We start from the raw sequence: 18615 nt of genomic DNA, 5'->3' as shown, positions 1-18615 counted from the left end.
AATGTTAGTGTCTTCAAAATCAAGTTTATGCCCTTAAAACATTTAGAAAAATCTTGAATATTGCAGTTTTACCAGACAATTTGGGGCAATTAATTCAGTTTGAAACACTGACAAAGAGCTTACAGTCGTCTGCACAACGGTCTGAACAAATAAACTAACTGTTAAGCTTAAGTTTGTGCCCTTTAGCTGACTGTCTTGAGCCTCATGTAACCATCTTATCATAAGACTTGATTCTGGGAAAAAGTCAAAGTGAGACCTTCTCTTTAAATCCGTCAGGTCACACTCACTGTAAACTCTCACCAGTCTTCCCATTACGTAACCCAAACCAACGGGGACTGGGTTTAAAACATTTCATGATAATTACTCTGAGCGTCTTGGATTGGAGTTGTTGATTAATCGCAGTTTGAGGATATTGGGTTTAGCTTGAAGAGGGTCAGAGCATCTTAAGGAGAGCTTTGGGAGTGTGTGGGGGTCTTAAAGGATACATGGAGAACATATGTGTCACTGAGGGGAGCGGGATTAAAGCCGCAGTGTGTGGATTTTTCACCAAAGCTCAGAGGGAAATTAAGGTTTTATGTGTGAGGGGAAAGGAAATAACATCAACGTGGCCATAATGCTGCTTTTCTGACCACATCGGGCACTAAACAATGTTATCGCTCATCACAAATTTTTCTCATATCCTGCAAGCCTATTAGAAAAGGGAACAGGAATAAGGTTGTACCACAAATCTTCTGACATTGACTCTCTTTTTTTTTTCCTCTTTTAGGATGAAGAGAATGGCAGCCGTGGTAAGTGTCCAAAAAAATGTTTTTTATGTTTTAAAATTGCATGAATAATAGATGTGCTGTGTGATCTGGGATCAGCTGTTGAAATGAGATATAACAGAAACCATTTACCTTCATATATTCTTCAGTTACTCTCCAGAATAGGGATCAAATTAGGATTGACAGGCCATTACTTTAATGTATTCTCAGGCTTTATAAATTGAAATAGATGCATTGTGATGATTCTTTGGTCCAAACATTTAATTTCCATGACTAATTAAGCCTCAATAGCTTTATAAGTGCATTGATTTGGTCTTAGTAAACAACATGCGGCAGGGGCAGCTGTCTTTTCTGCAGGCTGTCTCGCAGACCGGCAGTGTTGTGCTGCACTTTGCAGTTTAAAAGCCTCAGTCCCTTTTTCTCTTCAGAGTGGCAGTCAGAGCTGTGCCGTTAGCCTGTTAGCTTGGCAGGGCCTCGACATTCCTCAGAGCATCCAGCGTACGTCTTCCTTGGTATTCTGCTCACGTCTGCAGCCCAGCATGAATGCAGGAGGATTCCTCTGCTGCGGTTCATCACAGGCCGTCTTAAAACAGCCCTTCATCTCACATCTGTGTCTTAAAGAGACTCATGTGTACAAGGGCGCCCATAAAAAATAAACCGAGACAGAACAGCAAAAATGTGGTCTCAAAGAAATAATCCCGTGTGTTTTAATTTAAATAAAAGGTCAACTTTTTTGTGTTTTCAGATGATTAAACACAAAAAGGATGTCAAAGAAAACCCGGTTTATGTGGCCAGATTTTTTGGCTGTTGCATTATTTTCTTTGTCTGTCGTAAAATGAAGAATATCATTGTTGGCTGTTTGTTTAGCCTGCAATGAACCCAAACACAGACCAGGTGTGATTCAGCCGATTGTTATTGCATGGGTGGACAGTGAAAGCGAAGAGGTCAGGGTTAGAGGAGGGAAAGTGCACTTTCTTTGTGATAAATGTGACTCTTAAACTCCTCTCAACGGGAAATTGAGAGATTCCTGCAAGTGTCCCTCATCATCCTTCTTGGCCCTCGGTGTCGCATTCCTCACACTCACCCCCTCCTCTCCCCTCCTAGTTTAACCCCTCCATGTCCACCAGTGTCATTCAATCAGGCCTTAAAACATGAAATAACCACAGACACTCCTGCTGTGGCAAGAAACAAACTTTAATGGGGATTTATGTAGCTACACATTCTCGTTCTGAATTAATTTGTGTGACTCTGCCTGAGAGATGTGGTCACTTAAAACTCACTTGTGTTAGTGTTAAGTAGTGTGAAGTAAGTGCATGAGAACCGTTCATCGTGAGGCTGAATAGCTGGTGAATAATGATCCTCGCCTGTAGAGCGCCTGCAGTGACACAGGAAGTCCCTTGGCTTACTTCCAGCTTGTCATAAATCCTTCTACGCCTCTCAGCGGGCTCGCAGACACTGATGATGCTGACAGGCAGTACACTCAGAAATGAATATCTATCCTCAAAAGTATTTAAGACTAAAAAGTGACACAAGTCCATTGTGATATAGGTACTGTAGCGTCCATGTTTCTTTGCTCCTATCCTACCTGTAACTGAATATAAAGATGGATGACGCATCTCCTCCTGTTTCACAAAAGTAAAGCCAAAATACCCCCCACAACGAGTGCTGTAATTTTGCACATTTGGAAATCTGTGTTGGCTTAGTAGTGTTGAAGGCCCGCCCCTTCTGCCAACCAAAACTCCGGTTGGTACAGTCTACTGCAGAACAGCTTCTTGTGTCTGTTTGGAGCGGACACTCAAAGTTTTGGAAAAATGAACGACTGATATTTGTTATGTTTCCCCTCGCTGTTCCTCCTCTACTCTGCTAAGATGGTTAAAGAACGCTGCAGGAACCACGTTTGCAAACAGAGCTGTCAATCATCAACGAAAACTAAACTTCTCAGGAGTCTGAGGAGACATTAAACAGGATGATAAGAACGAACTATAATGACAGAAACCATATTTGAGAAAACAATAGTTTTTAGTTGACGCAGGGCCCATCTGTTCACACGGAGGGGGGCGGAGCTTATGACCAATCTTGCAGCTAGTCAGTAGGGGGAACTCCAAATGTTTGGTTCACATTTGATAAGCTGTGATGTAATCCATCTTTTCATACAGTGAGTCTGCAGACAAAAAAAGAAGATTCGTATTGTAAACAGCTTAAAAAAAAAAAAAAAAAAAAATCAAACATGTTTGTTGTAACTGGAGGCGTTGCAGATTCAGCTTCTCTTCTGAAGGATTGTTTATGGCCAAGAACAGCTGTTGTTGTTGCCTACCCGAGGCTGTATGACTCTAGACTTTATTCTGAAACATGATGTGCCCAAAGACAGAGAAAACTAACAGCCAATGTTGTATAACAGAGATTGAATGCACCCCTGTGAATTCACAGGCTTCACACAGATACACAGTTAACAAGTCCAATATGTTTAGGGAATTTAAATGAATTTTGATTAGGTCACATCGTCAGCGTTCTGTAGTTTTCTGAGTCAGCTCTGTGATGATCGCTTGCTGTAGTTCAGTTTGTTTGCTTGACTTTATGCCAGTGTGTGATGAGGCTGTTGGTGTTTGGAGAGTGGGGACGGGGGGGGGGGGGGGGGGGGGGGGCTCGAGCCGACCGCATGTTGACTAGCTGGGTGTTGCCGCTGGAAACACTTCAGACCTGCAGAAAACACACACACACACACACACACACACACACACAGAAAGACATACTCGCTGACATAGAGTCAGGGATAAACACATGATGTACAGTTTGTAGCTGCACAGTTTGAACGATGTGTGTGTGTGGGGTATGGATCTGTGTATTCCCCTTTCACAGTGGTTGTCTACATACCAAGCTGCAGTAATCTCAAATCTTCTTCTTTATCTCACTTCCTCTCTCTTCCTCCCTCATCTCTCTGTCTCTCATTCTCTTCGGCCGTGTGTTTTAAAAAATCCAAATGAGGTGTTTCTTGCTCTGCTCATGAAGCTTTGGTGCCGCGGCGCAGCAAGAAGAAAAAGCAACATAAAAAGTTTCTCCATCTGTTAAAATATTTGTTTTTCATTCAACTAGAAACACTTTTCTCTTCATTTCGTTTTTTTTTTTTTTTTTTTTCTATTTCAGATTCGGGTTAGTTCCCATAAAGTCTGCGGAGGGAATGTAATGCAGCACAAGCAAACAGAATTCCCCAGAATCCTCCAGTGAGCTTTTAAACGCCCCACCTTCTTTAACAAAGCTCGGTCCAAAGTTTCGTCTTTGTTTCTCCTCCTCTCTGCTGCTCCTTTGCCTTTGCCTGTATCCTTTCTCTCTCTGTCTGTATATTTACTGCCAACAAAGACACTTCATGACCTGGCCTCACACTGAACTCCTCAAATCCAGTCTGATTTAATAGCGTGTTTTTCTCTCCTTCACATTCCTTGCATCCTTGATTTGTGTAGTCTTTTTATCTTGCGCGTGAGTAATTGTAACTCTAACTTGTTTATTTGTTATGACATTCTCCGCAACCACCCACATTTCAGTTGTTTAACATTTAAACTCAAGTCATACAAGCTGTTTTAGGCTCATGCTACTCACTGTTGTTAGGCTTTCTGCTCTTACAGAACATATGCAGTGTTCAGTGATTCATTAATAAACAGATTTAACCCTTAAAAAATCGACATGGTTCTTGATTTCAGACGGACCTTTACGAAAAGCACAGATCTTTTTTTCTGCCTGGAAACAACAACATCTTTGCTGAAATCTTTTTTTTAACTAGCTGACTAGCGGCTAGAATAAGCCTCATGAGTTTTTAAAAATGTTTTGAAAGCAGTCTGTGACTTTTCATACTTGTAAGAAACTTTTTGTGTGTTAATTTAATTCTTCTAGCAGCCTGCGTCCACGTTATTTCAGTTTATTTATCATTCAGTTTAACAGGGACATCAACAATTGTCTCTCCTGTTGTGTTTGTGCATGTGTGTGTTCTCTTTGTGTGTTTTGACTGACTTACCTCTGAATGACTTCAACAATATTCACCACTTATTTGTTTTGGAGAAAAAGTCTCTAATATTTACTTTTAGACTACATGCAAAAAGAAAAAAGAGGTACAGAATAATAAATAACTTTGAGGCACATCTCTCAGGTCTATACCTCAAACCATCTTGTTGGATTTGGGTAATTATCTTTGCAGTGTAGTGAAAGCTTTATTAGAATCAAGGCTTTGAGGTTATTGGCATGATTAATTGCTACTAGAGCTAAACATGCTAATGGTTGCATTGGACTTGAGTGCAGATTAACACAATGTTTCTACCAATCATTTCAGTTTTGTTCTTTTTCCAAAGGTTACAAAAAGCAGACGCCACCCTTCACATTCTTTCAGAGCGTGTTGGCTCATTAAACACAGTGCTTAAAGAAACAGACAATCATTTAGGCTAAAATCAGCCCATCTGTTTCCAGATGTTTGTCACTTTATTTTCCTCACTTGAACTTGAACTCCCTCTGTAACGTAGTTTGGCTGCTTTTATACAGAAAGAAAAACAAAACATCAAATTTCTCTTTCTTTTCTGACTGCTTTGTGGTCAGAGTAATATCCCCTTTCCCCTGGGTGGATTTTGGTATTTGGAATTCCTAGAAAATAAAAGAGCCAGAAAGTGCTCGACCACCTTCGTGCGTGGTGGAAAAAACACCAGGTGTGTGTGTGTGTGTGTGTGTGTGTGTAAATGTGTGTGATGAGGGGATGAGTATACAGATGAAGCAGTGCTTTATCTATATCTGGATTTCTTTCCAATTTTAAGGAATGCTACGATGATGGAAAGGACTCATAAAGGGATCCTAACACCTCGATATTCATGATATCTTATAGAAGTCGGTAGATCAAGTTAAAATTGTCTTACAAAACGTTTAGTTTGAGGTGATATGGGAAGGTTTGACGAGAACATTTTCACCTCAAAGGGCCCCTTGCTAGCTTTCTAAAAGTACTACCAGGTTCTTCTGCAGTCCATTGAGTTTCGTCTGTTGTCGGCCTCGTATCTCATCGTAACGTGCAATTCCCACCTCTAGTAACGACTGCATTTAGACATCATTTTTATCTATTTATTAACTTCCATGCAAGGACAAACTCTTGACCTGCCAGCTTTAGTGATGACAGCACCTTTAAGTTGTATTGACACACACTGCACCAGTGTGTGCAGAGATGACTGACATAAAGCTGCGGCTCTTTACACACTTCAGATTACTGTAATGAGACCTGTCCATCTGAGACGGCCAACAAATCCTTTAACCGTCTTCTGACACAGTTCGTACGGATGTGGGTTTGTCGAGTTTTTCACAGAGGTCAGGGCTCGAGTATGCAGGTGTGTTTTCTATGAGGATTAAGCTTTCAAAGTAAGTTGTGTTTGGACCAGTTTGTGTGTGAACTGCACCGAGTGTTCCTTCATGGGAACGGGAGAAACAGAGAAAGAATTGCAGTATTTGTTTTCAGCGAGGCTTCGTCTGCTGTCTTTGAGAAATCCTGTTTCTTTGAGCAGAAGTCTGACAACAAAGCTCGCTGTGCTTTTTGAAGGGAGCCAGAGTTTAAGTATTTATGTGTAGTGTTCTTGTGCTTTGACCTTCTCCACAGTATGGGGGGGGGGGGGGGAGCTGTGCCAGGATTTTGTGCATCGCATTTTCATATTTCTCTGTTGCAAGAGACCTGATACAGATAACCATCTAAACATACACACAGCCCTCCTCCTCCTCGTCCTCAGTGTTTGAAGTGATGGGAACGTAGAAGACAAACACTTCCTTTAAGAACCACAGTGAAGAAAAAGCATACATCTGCATAGTTTTTTGTATATTGTTTTTCACTTGACCATTTGTGCAAGGTTGTGCTCCTTATATACACGTGAGTGTGACATGATTGGTTAAGAGCAGGGAGTTGGATGGAGAGGTATTACAACAGGGTTAATGCAGTGAGCGGGCAGCAGGCCCAGCCCTCTGAAGAATAACATTATCTAACCCAAAACAACAGGGGAGCAGGGGGCGGGGGGGGGGGGGGAGTGGGCGAGAGTGGGGGAGAGGGGGAGCTGGCCGACACAAGCGAGCCCAGCTGTGCAGTAAGGGACCAAAGCCAAACCAGAGAGCAGCGCTAGCACAGAGCCAATGGACGACCAGAGAGCGAGCACTGAAGGATTAGACCTTAAATATGCTTTTATAAAACTTATAGGAATGAGAAAAATGCACTTTTTTGCTTCTCATATAATTGAGTTATCATTCAAAATAAGACATTTGTCAGTTTGCCTGTGTCAAGATATGTTTGAGACGACAACAAACCAGATAAAACCGAGGCTTTTAAGCGAATAGAGGCTGTCATGAATGTCCTATCATTCATTTTAAAAAGTTGTGTCATCATTGTATTTGTAAAAATTGCAGAAATCCACAAAAATTGAGAATGTGTCAATTACTTCTACTAAGGGAGCCATTTTTTTAAACAAAAGCACAAGAAAAAAAAACTAAATGCAGTTTCTGATAACCTCTCAAACAAACAAACATCTGTTTGTTTGTTATGAATAAAAAACACAGAAAATCTAAGTGATAAAGTAAATCAATAAAAACTTTATTGCGTCATAAATCATGGACAAAGGGGATAATGATTAGACGCAGGGCTCATTGAAACAGCACTTTTAATGTCATTGCTGTTAACACTTAAGAAACTTGAGAAAAGTTCACTTATAACTTGCTGAATTATATGTTCATGCTTGTTTTGACTCACCAGATTCAGTGTTTTAGATGCTAGATTGAAAATAATTCACGGGAAAACATAACTAAAGCATGGGGAGGTAGTTAATAAAAATGTAACTGTCATGGCTGCCTGGAGCAGTGCTTCACTGATTTGACATTTTAATGTGTCAAACTCAAGCAGTTTTGCTCGCACTGTGTTCTTAACAAACATGGAGTCATATCAACATTCAAGCGTGCACCTGCTGCCAGGTTGTAAAATCTTATCAAGAGTATTTAGTGCTGTGTCCACGGTGGAAGACATTTCCCCCCAAGAGCAGCCTAGGTTATCTAAACATCATTTTGTATTTTGGAGCAGCTCAGAGTCTTTTTGAGGCAGGCTGATGTTGTATTTCTTTAATCCACGCAGTCGTTTTTGATTCTGTAAGACAGTTGGCAGCATTAAAAATGTCCAAAGCTTTAGATTTCCAGGTTTAATCCCGTTCATCCAGCTGCAGGGGCCGTGGAAACTTCCAGAATCCAATTTGTGCTGCGGAGTTGAAGCTCGATGAGATTGGCTCTGGATTGGTCAAAGAGAGATAGAGAGAGCAGGAGGGAGGAGGGGAAGGGGGGGGGGGGCGTTTGTTGACATCGGTACCTACATGAAGGGTCAGCCATGCCTGACATCGTGCCAGTGATGTAACTCAGAAATGCATGAGTGCAGTTTTTCCATCATTCTCTGTGAGTTAGAGCCACAATGGAGTACTTCATCATAAATCTTTTTTTTTTGTCGTGTAATCAACCACCAGCAAAATAATAACCTGCAATAACATGATGGAAACTAGAGTGTTGCCCTTTTCCACTCTGATACAGAGCAGTGATTTTATGTGCTACACTGCCTTCTACTGGATCTGACAAAAGCCTGCAGGATCCCAGTCTAACTATTATTTTTTAAATATTGCGTTCACGAATACAAATACAGTTCAACTTCAAAAAGACCCGTTGGCTAACCTGGGTATCAAATCTGTGCTCATCCTTTCTATAAAAATGTGTATTTAGCTGTTTTTCCCCCCTTGATTACATCTTCTAATCTAATCAGACCTGAGAGTGAGATAAAAAAAAAAAAAAAGATGTCACTTAAAGGTCCCTTTTTACAAATGATCAAACTGTTTTTCCCTGGATCTGAAGGCTTTTTTATTTTATTTTTTTACATAGATTGCAGTTACACTTTCAGCCACAAGAGGGAGTGTTCTGACTACCTTACTGTCATGACAATGTTACTGCAGGTAAAAGTCATTTAAGGTGACATGCTAGCTGAACAGCAGCTCGTGCTGTAAAGGTAGTCCACAAATCCATTTTATTTTAAGTGTTTATTGATAGTCTGAGCTTCAGACTTTTACGTTACACATTTGGATTCAACTTGAGTAAAATCTCTCTCCCCTCCTCGTCTTTGAATTTGCTCCTGTGCAACACTTTGAACCCACATCTGCTGCAGTCCAGCTGTTCAGAGATCTGCAGAGGGTCATAAATGCATGTTGCTGCTGCTGCTGCTGTACATGTAAAGCAGAGTGTTTATGAAAAGAGCATGTGTATTAGCCGGAGTTCCCTAAGGGAGGAACAGTGCGATGCTCTGATGTTGCCTGTGGTCTCTAAGAGGCAGCTGAGGCCAGAAGAGATGGAGGCTCATTAAGGGCTCAAAGAGAGAATTTATTTTGATCTATGCACATGCTCATAATTGCTGTTTTTAAAGTGAATGTACTGTAAAAAAAAAAAAAAAAAAAGTAATTAGTGCTTCAATGGTCTTCTTAAATTATCTCTGTTTTCTCTACTCGCTTACTCATCTCTCGTCTCACAACATGGTGTGCCGTCTCTCCCTCTGTCACGGGAAATGAAACTCCCTCGAGGCTTGTTTGCATGCAGCTCTGTCAGCATGCCGTGACCTTTGCTCGCTGTCCTGTTCTGCAGCTCGGGACACGTCTGACAGCAGAGTGGAGTCAATGGAGGGAGGCATCAAGGGACAGAGGATGTGTTAGCACGAGGGACAGAGAAAAACAGTCGATGCTTACGGTTTAAATTCCAATGCCACTAAATTTGAACACTGGAATCATCTTATTTATCAGTCAGGATGACGTAGCTCCTTGTTAATAAGTCTCTTGTGATACAGTTCAAAGCTTGAGCGTTCATATTTTCCAATACACAATCCATCACACTTAACAGAGGAGAAACATTTCATTCATTCGTTCTGTCTTGCAATTATGTATCTCCTTGGTGAGTGCTGTTTGAATGTCAACTTTGTTTTGATAGTGCTGATAACAGATAACAATATCATTATTTAACCTTTATTTACGGAGCACTTGAACAAGTTACAAAGTGCTTCACAAAGGCAGCAGTCATAAAATCAGAAGACGTAACATGCATAAAAAAAGATCACAAACAAAGATGATGATCTGTGTGGTCATCACTCCAGCGTGAAGGTGTAAACAACACTTCACAGAAGATGTTGCGCCTAAGTTTCTCGTTCAGTTTCAGTTTGGCCTACTTCTGATTCTGCTGCTGCTCTTCCTCTCCGTGTGACCAATTGCCTCGGTGCATGTGCTCTCTCTCTCTCTCTCTCTCTCTCTCTCTCTCTCTCTCTCTCTCTCTCTCTCTCTCTCTCTCTCTCTCTCTCTCTCTCTCTCTCTCTCTCTCGTTGCCAGGGAGACAGAGGAATCGTCTGGAGCCAATGGACACCATATTCGTCAAGCAAGTGAAGGAGGGAGGCCCCGCCCATGGAGCTGGACTCTGTACAGGTACACACACACACACACACACACACACACACACACACACACACACACACACACACACACACACACACACACACACTCTGCGGTTTCACTCCTGATAACCGGCAGATCTTATGATTAACTCTGCCTGTCTTGTATTTGAACTCAAAGCGCCGTTTGATGCCAAGATTTCTTCACGTCTGTACTGTAGGTAATTCCGCTTCCTTGTAACCTGCCAGGCCAAACAGATACGAGTTACAAAATAACAGATGGCTCCTTTGTGGGAGGTTGAACAAAGTGTAATAAGCACACTGTTATTTCAGCCTTCCCCTGACTCCGTTTCTCTCCCATCTCCCACTTTGTTTCTTCATTTATCAATATGTGAATCACCCCTAATTATAAGCAGCGAAGACACTCGGAGTGAAAAAGTGAGTCAGCTCCTTTTTCATTTTCATGAAACGCAAGTGACAACTGAAGCTCCGCGCTCTCTGCTGTCAGCGTTATTGCCCCGGTTAGCACTCAGTGTTACAGGAAATGTTAAGTGGCCTCTAAACTGTCTGCTTTTTATCTGTCCTCGCTCTCCCCCTCCTGGGACGAGAGAGAGCTCTGTTTTCCCACAATTATCTCCTTTCTCCCCCAAAGCTCACCTCCCCACTCTTCCTGTAAGATGGCCATCTTCAGAAAACTTGAATGGGGATGGCTCCTCACATGGGGTCCTTTAAATAAACAAGTATTGGTATGCCGCTTTTGATCGGAGCTCAGATGGGTGTTTGTACTGGAAGCCGCTCCTCCAGAGTGGTTTCCTCTGCTCATAACCACAATGACTGGATGCCAGATGATTCTCTCTGGGATACAGAATTTATTTCAGGGATTTTTAGATATATATTTTTTTAATTGGGCATCTTGTGCCTTTATTAGAGAGATAAGACAGTGGGTACAGTTGGAAATCGGGGAAAGAGGGTTTGGCGTTATTGAAGGCGCTTTATTGAGTTGGTCGCGTGCTAAGAAAAATGAACAAAATTAGTTTACCGGTCAATAGACTGGCCTCTTTGTAATATTCTAATATCCCATCCCATATGTGAGATTTTTATCAGTTCATGGGCCAACTGGTTTGTCTTGTTTCTGTTCGTAGCAAATATCAGGCTTGTAATTGAATCTCTTATTCGTTCCAGGGGACCGGATAGTGAAGGTGAATGGAGAGAGCATCATCGGAAAGACCTACTCACAAGTCATAGCCTTGATCCAGAACAGGTGAGTTCCTCATCATCCGTCATTTATTATTATGGGTCATTTGAAGGCAAAAACCTGACTGACTCCCACCCTGATCCCTGAGTTTATTTCACTGCCAACACTCACCTGAATGTTTCTGGACTAACAACACGTAAAATAATCTGTTATTTAACTATTTAGTTTTCCAGAGCTTAACATTTCCTCCTCCCCTACAACAAGAGCATGTTGTAACATTCATTCACACTTCATTACACTGCAGCGTTTAAAAGGTTGGAGTTTATAAGTTAAACTTGCTCCACGAAGAAGCGCCGATGCTTTGAGCTTTTTTGGTTGAAACAGTTCCTCTTATTCTCACGTTCACTCTGATTCTATCTCACTCGTTTCGTCCCTCAGCGATGCCTCACTGGAACTCTGTGTGATGCCAAAGGATGAGGACATTTTGCAGCTGGTAAGCATTCAGTCATCAGTAAATATTACAAGTGTGCTTGAGAATGAACCTTTTTGTTGATATAATACCAAACCTTACAAATTGGATTAATAATCATTCCCAGATTTGAAACCAGAGCTGTCAAAGGTTGCTCTTACTAGAAGACCTCACCATGACGGGCATGTATTGGCCGTGTCTTGTTTGTTCAACCTCTGAGTAGTGTTAAAATGACACATTGTGGTTTTATGGGCAGGGGAGTTGATTAAGATATCCATCCAGCTGCTATGTCTGAACTTTACTTTTATAGGTTGTCAGATTTGGTTAGTGAACACAGGTTGTTCTGTCTGAAAACAACTTCCCTGTTAGGTCACTTCACTTAACTGTTGTTTACAGAGAAATACCTCCACGCCCTACAACAAAAACAAGTTATTTTTACTTTCCAGTACACAGGTTAAACTAACAAAAACAACTTTTTTATTGATTAGCTTCTATGTTGGCGGGAGGCGTGTTTTTGAACTTGGAATAGAGCCAGGTCAGTCGTTCTCTCAATACTTCTAGGACTAATGCTAAGCTATGCTGAGCTAAAACCTTTGAGATCAAAATCAACCCATACGTCACTCTGATGAAAAAGCCAAAATCATGAGAATACTACTCCTTTAGCAGTAGCCTAGAAAATGTTCTATAAAGCAGAAGCCACAGTCTGACTGAGTGACAGAAATGGAGCGAAATGGTTGACATGCTATCCAGAACTTATCTGATAAGCCTCATGTTGGCTCAGTCTTGATTGGACCTTAATTATTTTATTGGACGCAGAGGATTATTACGACAACGGTATGATGATTCAAGATGAAATAAAATGTGTCTTGGGTTTATGATTAACAGACAGCGTCTTTGGAATGGTTAAAGCAAGGATCATTTCTGAGTTTTTGTAAAAGAGTGGGTGGTAAGTTTATGCTAAAGATTTGAAATATGATAACAAAGTGGTCTGATGTGTTGACAGATTGTTCTTTAGGCTCAGTTTTACACATGTAAAAAATATGGACGGTGTGGGGAGGCCTCTGGTTAAAGGTGACAATCGGTCTTGTCGGCGTACTTCTGCTCTTGATTGACTCATCGATTTATGGTGTGCTAGTTTAAAAAAAAGAAAAAGAACTTTATTATTCAGTAAGAAAACAGCTAAAAGAAGGAGAAGCGCTAACCTTCATACCACAGCCCCCCTGTGGTCTTCACACTGATGAGCTCATTGATGCAAAAACAACCACCCCACGCCATCAGTCAGGGTCCAGAGCCCCACAGACGATAAAAAACAGCGCCTGGCCACCTCAAATCAGTCGTCACACATTATTCATCTCTCTTTGGGAAATTCTCTCTCGGAGCAGAGCACTGAGTCAGATCCCACTGTGTTGCTAAATTCCACACATAGCTTGGCCTCAGCTCACCAAAAGCCACAGAAACTTGCTTTTGGCATTTTGGAAAGAGTCTGAGCGCTCACAAGGCTGAGGGATTTGAATGGAGCAATTAGCTGTTGTTTTGTTATTGAGCGAAAACTTCACTAGCAATTCAATTCAGTGTCAGATGTGCCAGATTGGGTTTGTTCTCTGCTAACAGTTCTGTGAAGTCCAGCTGCCATTAGACAGATTTATTGCCTTTAAATGGTGCATAATGTTGCAATAAACATATGTATCAAAGATCAAATGAAAAAAACATGAAAACAAGATGTGATTACACTGGGTCATGTGTCTTGCTGTACATGTTTTAACTTTGTTTTCTCTATGTTTGTATCTCAGTGAGTATGAAAGTTATACAAGAAAATATGAAAACAAGATGTGATTAAAGCGGCATATGTTTCTATTTTCTTTCTGATTTAATTTGCTTTCTCTCAGTATTTAAATAACTACATAGATCAAAAGAAATTAAAGAATAATTCCAGTAAAAATATATTTACTACTATGCCACTTAAGGATGCTATGTTTGACATATTTTTCTCATTTGAACAAGAATAAAGACACACACAAAAAATAAATACTTGGTTTTTCACCGACAATTTTAAGTTATTGTTGCAGAGTTCAGAATAACATAATTCCATCCGAGTTGTTTGATATGGATCAATGGAGGAGGAGTCTTTATATTTATCAGTGTTTGGTTTAAAATGTGTTTTTGTTTGTCTGTTTTTGTGTTTTGGGAGTCACTGATCCCACTCCCACTACCAGAGGGAGTGCAGCTGCAGTCAGCTGACTCCCTCTCAGCTCACTGTTTACAGGAGTGAGTAAGTGAGTGAGGGAGGAAGCCAGCGCAGATCAGGCAGGCACGCTGCTATGCTCACCCAAAAGCCGAACATATGATAAAGCGAATTGTCTAACAGATGAGCGTAAGGCTGACAGAGAGGAGGAAAGAGGCTAGGAGAGAGTGTGTGTTCGCTGACATGCTCCAGAAACCAGAGAGGGGGAGGGGAGGTACCACAGCAAGCAGGTGAGAGTGACAGAGCAAAGGAAAGAAATGCTGAGTAGAAAGAGAGAGAGAGAGAGAGAGAGAGAAAGCCAGCTGAAACCAGCTTACTGTATTTTGACAGCAGCTGTGTTGTGGGTAGAGGAAGACAACTGGTAAGAGGAGAAAATAATGGGGATGAAGAGGAACTCTGAGGATATTCAGGTCTGAGAAGGACGAATTTGACCTCTATTCTTCTTTCTTCTACTCATGACTGATGCTTCTGTTCAGCGTTTCCAAACCAGAATGTATTTTTATCCTGTGCTGAAGACTTGGAAGTTGCCTGTCTCACCTCCATCTGAGAGCTCTTAATTTCTTTTTGCTCACCTGCCTTCTTTTCTCTATTCTCTTTTTTCCTCCTTGCTTGCACTTCTCTCACATGTGGACTACAGTTTTCAAGAGATATCACTGCTCTGGTAAGAAGGTTAACTAATCTCTTCCCTCACACTTCTCATGACATGTTGCATCACCTTTAGAGCCTGTATTTTCACATGTAAAAGCGGGCAAGTCCCTAAAATTTCCAAAATATACTTCCTCTACTTTTCTGTATTTGTAATGTGGTTGTGGTTTTGTGCTGGAATTTCTTTCATTTCCCTGAGTAGCAGGTTATGCGGGCATCATATGTCCGACGACTTCAAACATATTGCTCTGTACTTTCCATGTCAAGGAAATTGGTTTCAACTTGACTGTATGACTTATGCAAATCCAGAGGGAGCCATCCAGCAGCACACTTACTGCTGTAGCTGAATTGAAATTGTAATCTGACACCCCAGGTAGAGTGCTATCGATTAAAGTCCAACAGCACGACGCTCTCCCTTTCATTTTCTCAAGAGCTTGTGTGCCGAAGGGATGAGAGAGGAATCATAGCGTTCAATATGCCACCAGGAGTTTCTTTCCTGAAGCAACCCGTTGTGATCTTTCACTGGACAGACAGCAGGCTAACATCTAGAGACATTTGAAGGTTTTTCTTCCAGTTATAATCAAGGAAAGTACTGCAGTTGCTACAGTAAGGATATAGTTGTGGAGCCATGCTGACAGAAGTAATGTTAACTGCCAAACGCAGGCAGAGGCGTCCCCCGTTTACCCTCACCTCATGCCTCAGGTCACACTCTCCAGTACCAAAGGTGGGTAAGCCCCTCGAGCTTAATCCCTAACTCTGGCTCCATGGGGTTATTGTGTACTTTCCAGCATTCTCTTTCTACTTATTTGCCTATCTGGCTCTTGGACAACTATTGTTTCTCAGGGCTGCTAATTTGTTTCATTGCATGCTGCATTTTTGTTCTCAGTTTCCTTGGGAAAGATTGAGAAACTGTTAACAAAGTGTTGTTTGATTTGGAGCGAGCTGGGGCGCTGTGTCTACTTTTAGCATGCTGCTGTTTTGTTTTTATAGACAAGCTGAATCCAGTTGTCACTTACAGTTCTCTGAGGGAATGCAGTAACCGTGTTTACTTTGCTGATAATCTCATCAGTTTACACAAAGACTCTTGTCAGTAAATGACTTCTATAACCATTTTTTTTTCTCTACTCTCAAGATGCCAGAAAAGACATTGCCATGGTGTAGTTAGGGTATAATAGAAAAAAAGGTTTAAATTGTAGCTGAAAAAAACAAACAGAGTTTTTGACATGAGTAATTGGTGAGGTAGTGCAAAAAAATGTGTCATGTAGCAACGGAAGACGTTGCCCTTAACAGGTTTACAGTACTCCCTGTTCTGTACATGTCTTTTAGAGGTGTCTTAGGTATCCTCCCCTTGGTCTGGTATGATGTTCTCTAGGGGTTTAATGTGATCTATTTAAGAGCTTTAACCTCTCACCAAACGTAAGTGACATAATGTTCTGTAATCTTTTGCAGGCGTATTCCCAGGATGCATACCTCAAAGGAAATGAGGCATACAGCGGAAATGCCCAAAACATCCCAGAGCCCCCTCCTATATGCTACCCACGGATAGAAGTGAAGGCTGCGGGCATGGCTCAAGCGTCAGAGCCTGCCACCGTAAGTGAGACCCCCAGAGAGCCGGCTCAGGGACCAGAAAGACGAGGAACGGCCACAGAAAAGAGCTACAGGGTGGAAATCCCTGTTCCGCCATCCCCTCCACCCCAACAGACGACAAAGTCTCAGACGGTGGTTTGTGTCTGCAATGAGAATGTCAGGACAGTTGCCATGCCTCCTGATCCAGTAGATAGGGGGTCCCGGGTGGCTCGGATTGGTCCCAGCCATAGGACAGAAGAAAACCGGTACAGTCCAACAGCTGATTCCGGCTCAGCTAGACCCAGGCCACTTATTCCCTCAATACCTGGGGGTGCACAGTTGCAGTACCCATCTTCCCGTCAGACAGTATCCCCAGTCTACTCGCCTTCCTCAAGTTCTCGACCTAGCCCAATCTATCCCGACACCTTTTCTCCATCTGTACGAGCACCTCTTACCCTTGCCTCACCAGACACATTCTCTGCTGCCATTTCACAAAGCGCCAACGTCTACTCACCCTCTCCAACAGCACCATCAACATCTCCTCACCAGAACATTGACTGGAAGAACTACACCACCTATAAGGACTATATCGACTCAAAGAGGCTGCACACATATGGCTGCCGCACAATCCAGGAGCGCTTGGACAGCTTGCGTGCAGCTGCCAATTCCACATCAGCTTATGCCCAGCAACGTCAACCCCCTCCCCCAAGCACAAGTCAAAGAGGGGTGCCAGTCTTCCAGGGCAGACGAAGAAGCACCTCCAATGACCGTGGGGTGGATGCTAGTATCCACGGTTCTGCATTGACCCCATTACGTAGTGCCTCCCAAGAGAGGCTTGGGGGTGGAACAGAGAGGACAATACCAATCAGGAATTGGCCTCGAAGTGCGTCAGAAGATGCTCTGCCTTTCTCGAGCCCCACAGCAGTCACCAAAGCTCGGGCCCGGTCTTGTGACTACCTGGGGCATAGACCTGGAGAGCCAGGTGGGGCGTTCTTTGAAGAAAGAGCAAGGTTGGAGGACATGCCGCTAACTTGCCAGATCGAGGAAGCCAGTAGTAGCAGGCCAGGAGCAGGTCTGAGAGTTTTACCTCACCTGAACAGGAGTCTCAGTGGCCAGGAACCAGAGGTTCGAAGAAGTGGATTATCTAACTCTGCTTTAGCTGCTCCTGTGTTTACTAAAGGTACGGCAGATTCTGTTCTACCATCAAGGACAGACAGTGTAATTTTGAGACCATCACGTTTGCCTGTCAAGAACTCCATCTCAGACCTCTCGTCTGCCTTATCGTCCACCAAAACCAAGGACCCTCCTAAAGACCAAAGAGCTAACATCATGGGCAACCACCTGGGCTACTCATCCCCTCTGCACCTTCAGTTCAGAAGCAGGGCTGACAGTCTGAAAATGGAGAGCAGGTCTGAGGCTGGGTTGGCAGCCCGATCTTCCTCTTGCTCTGGTCCTTCTTCTAAACTGCCCATTCAGAGACAACTACAAGGTGTAGCTGTTGCCTCTTCTTCTGGTTCCACCACTACCAATGGAGCTGTGACCCAAAAGCCAAAAGCAAATGTACGGACTAACGGTGGTCTTTCAGAGGGTGTAGAAGGACTAGATGCAACAGTTGTTGTCCTAAGAAGAGACAAAAACTCTGGAACTCCTCACATCCGACCTCCGTCCTACGTGCTAGCTGTTAATGACAACCATAGAGCAGTGACGCATAAGTCTCCACCATTGGTGAAGGCAGGCTCTGCAGATGCAGCGATGTGCTGGATGTCTAATGACATGCATCAAAGAAGGCTTGGAGACACACGACATAAGTCAGGCTCCAACAACCTTGATGACTCCCTGGATTCAATACCCTTCATAGGTAAGACTGCATTATACTCTGTACTACCTCCATCCTTTTTGAGCTCCTCCTGTTTCTATAGCAACAGCAGTGACAGGGTCGTCTTGTGAAGAAATGACACAGCATGTGTTTGTGTGAGTGGAAAAGTATGTTTATGCATGAAAGCTTGGTGGACTGGATTCACACCATATTTTTTATGGAAATTTGGCTGAGTAGTAGGGACTGGGCTCAAACCATGTAATTTATGAGCCCAGACCTGCCATCAAGCACTGAATAAGGGCATCAAAATGCTTGGCCTGATTTTTATCTCGTTTGCATATTAATCTGAAACTCTTTCATGTAAATGAAGAAAGGCTGTGGATGCAAATAAGGACATTTTTAGACTATTTTAAGGGAGAGCTGCTGCTCAAATTGTTGAGCTGCTTGTGCTGAAGGAATCATTCATTTTGATGCAT

At 42.5% G+C, this 18615-nt stretch overlaps 1 protein-coding gene across 6 annotated transcripts in view; it reads left to right on the top strand.

Moving 5' to 3' along the window:
- LOC109983799 (rho GTPase-activating protein 21) overlaps nt 1–18615 on the top strand; it is an 80728-nt gene that overhangs the window by 45448 nt on the left and 16665 nt on the right. For 3 of the 6 annotated variants that reach the window (XM_065948603.1, XM_065948602.1, XM_065948600.1), the window contains 6 exons: nt 767–788; nt 10148–10240; nt 11389–11467; nt 11840–11894; nt 14750–14773; nt 16207–18181. In XM_065948603.1, the coding sequence (XP_065804675.1) occupies nt 767–788; nt 10148–10240; nt 11389–11467; nt 11840–11894; nt 14750–14773; nt 16207–18181 (2248 nt within the window). Of the gene's footprint in view, nt 1–766; nt 789–10147; nt 10241–11388; nt 11468–11839; nt 11895–14404; nt 14523–14749; nt 14774–15199; nt 15482–16206; nt 18182–18615 lie in introns of those variants that run through there. The other 3 variants (XM_065948601.1, XM_065948605.1, XM_065948604.1) reach the window with 3 other exon arrangements.

Source organism: Labrus bergylta, chromosome 20, assembly GCF_963930695.1.
Source record: "Labrus bergylta chromosome 20, fLabBer1.1, whole genome shotgun sequence".
In the NCBI taxonomy this organism is placed as follows: Eukaryota; Metazoa; Chordata; class Actinopteri; order Labriformes; family Labridae; genus Labrus; species Labrus bergylta.
Note: the sequence above shows the minus strand (reverse complement) of the source record. Positions and strands in the feature narration are given on the sequence as shown.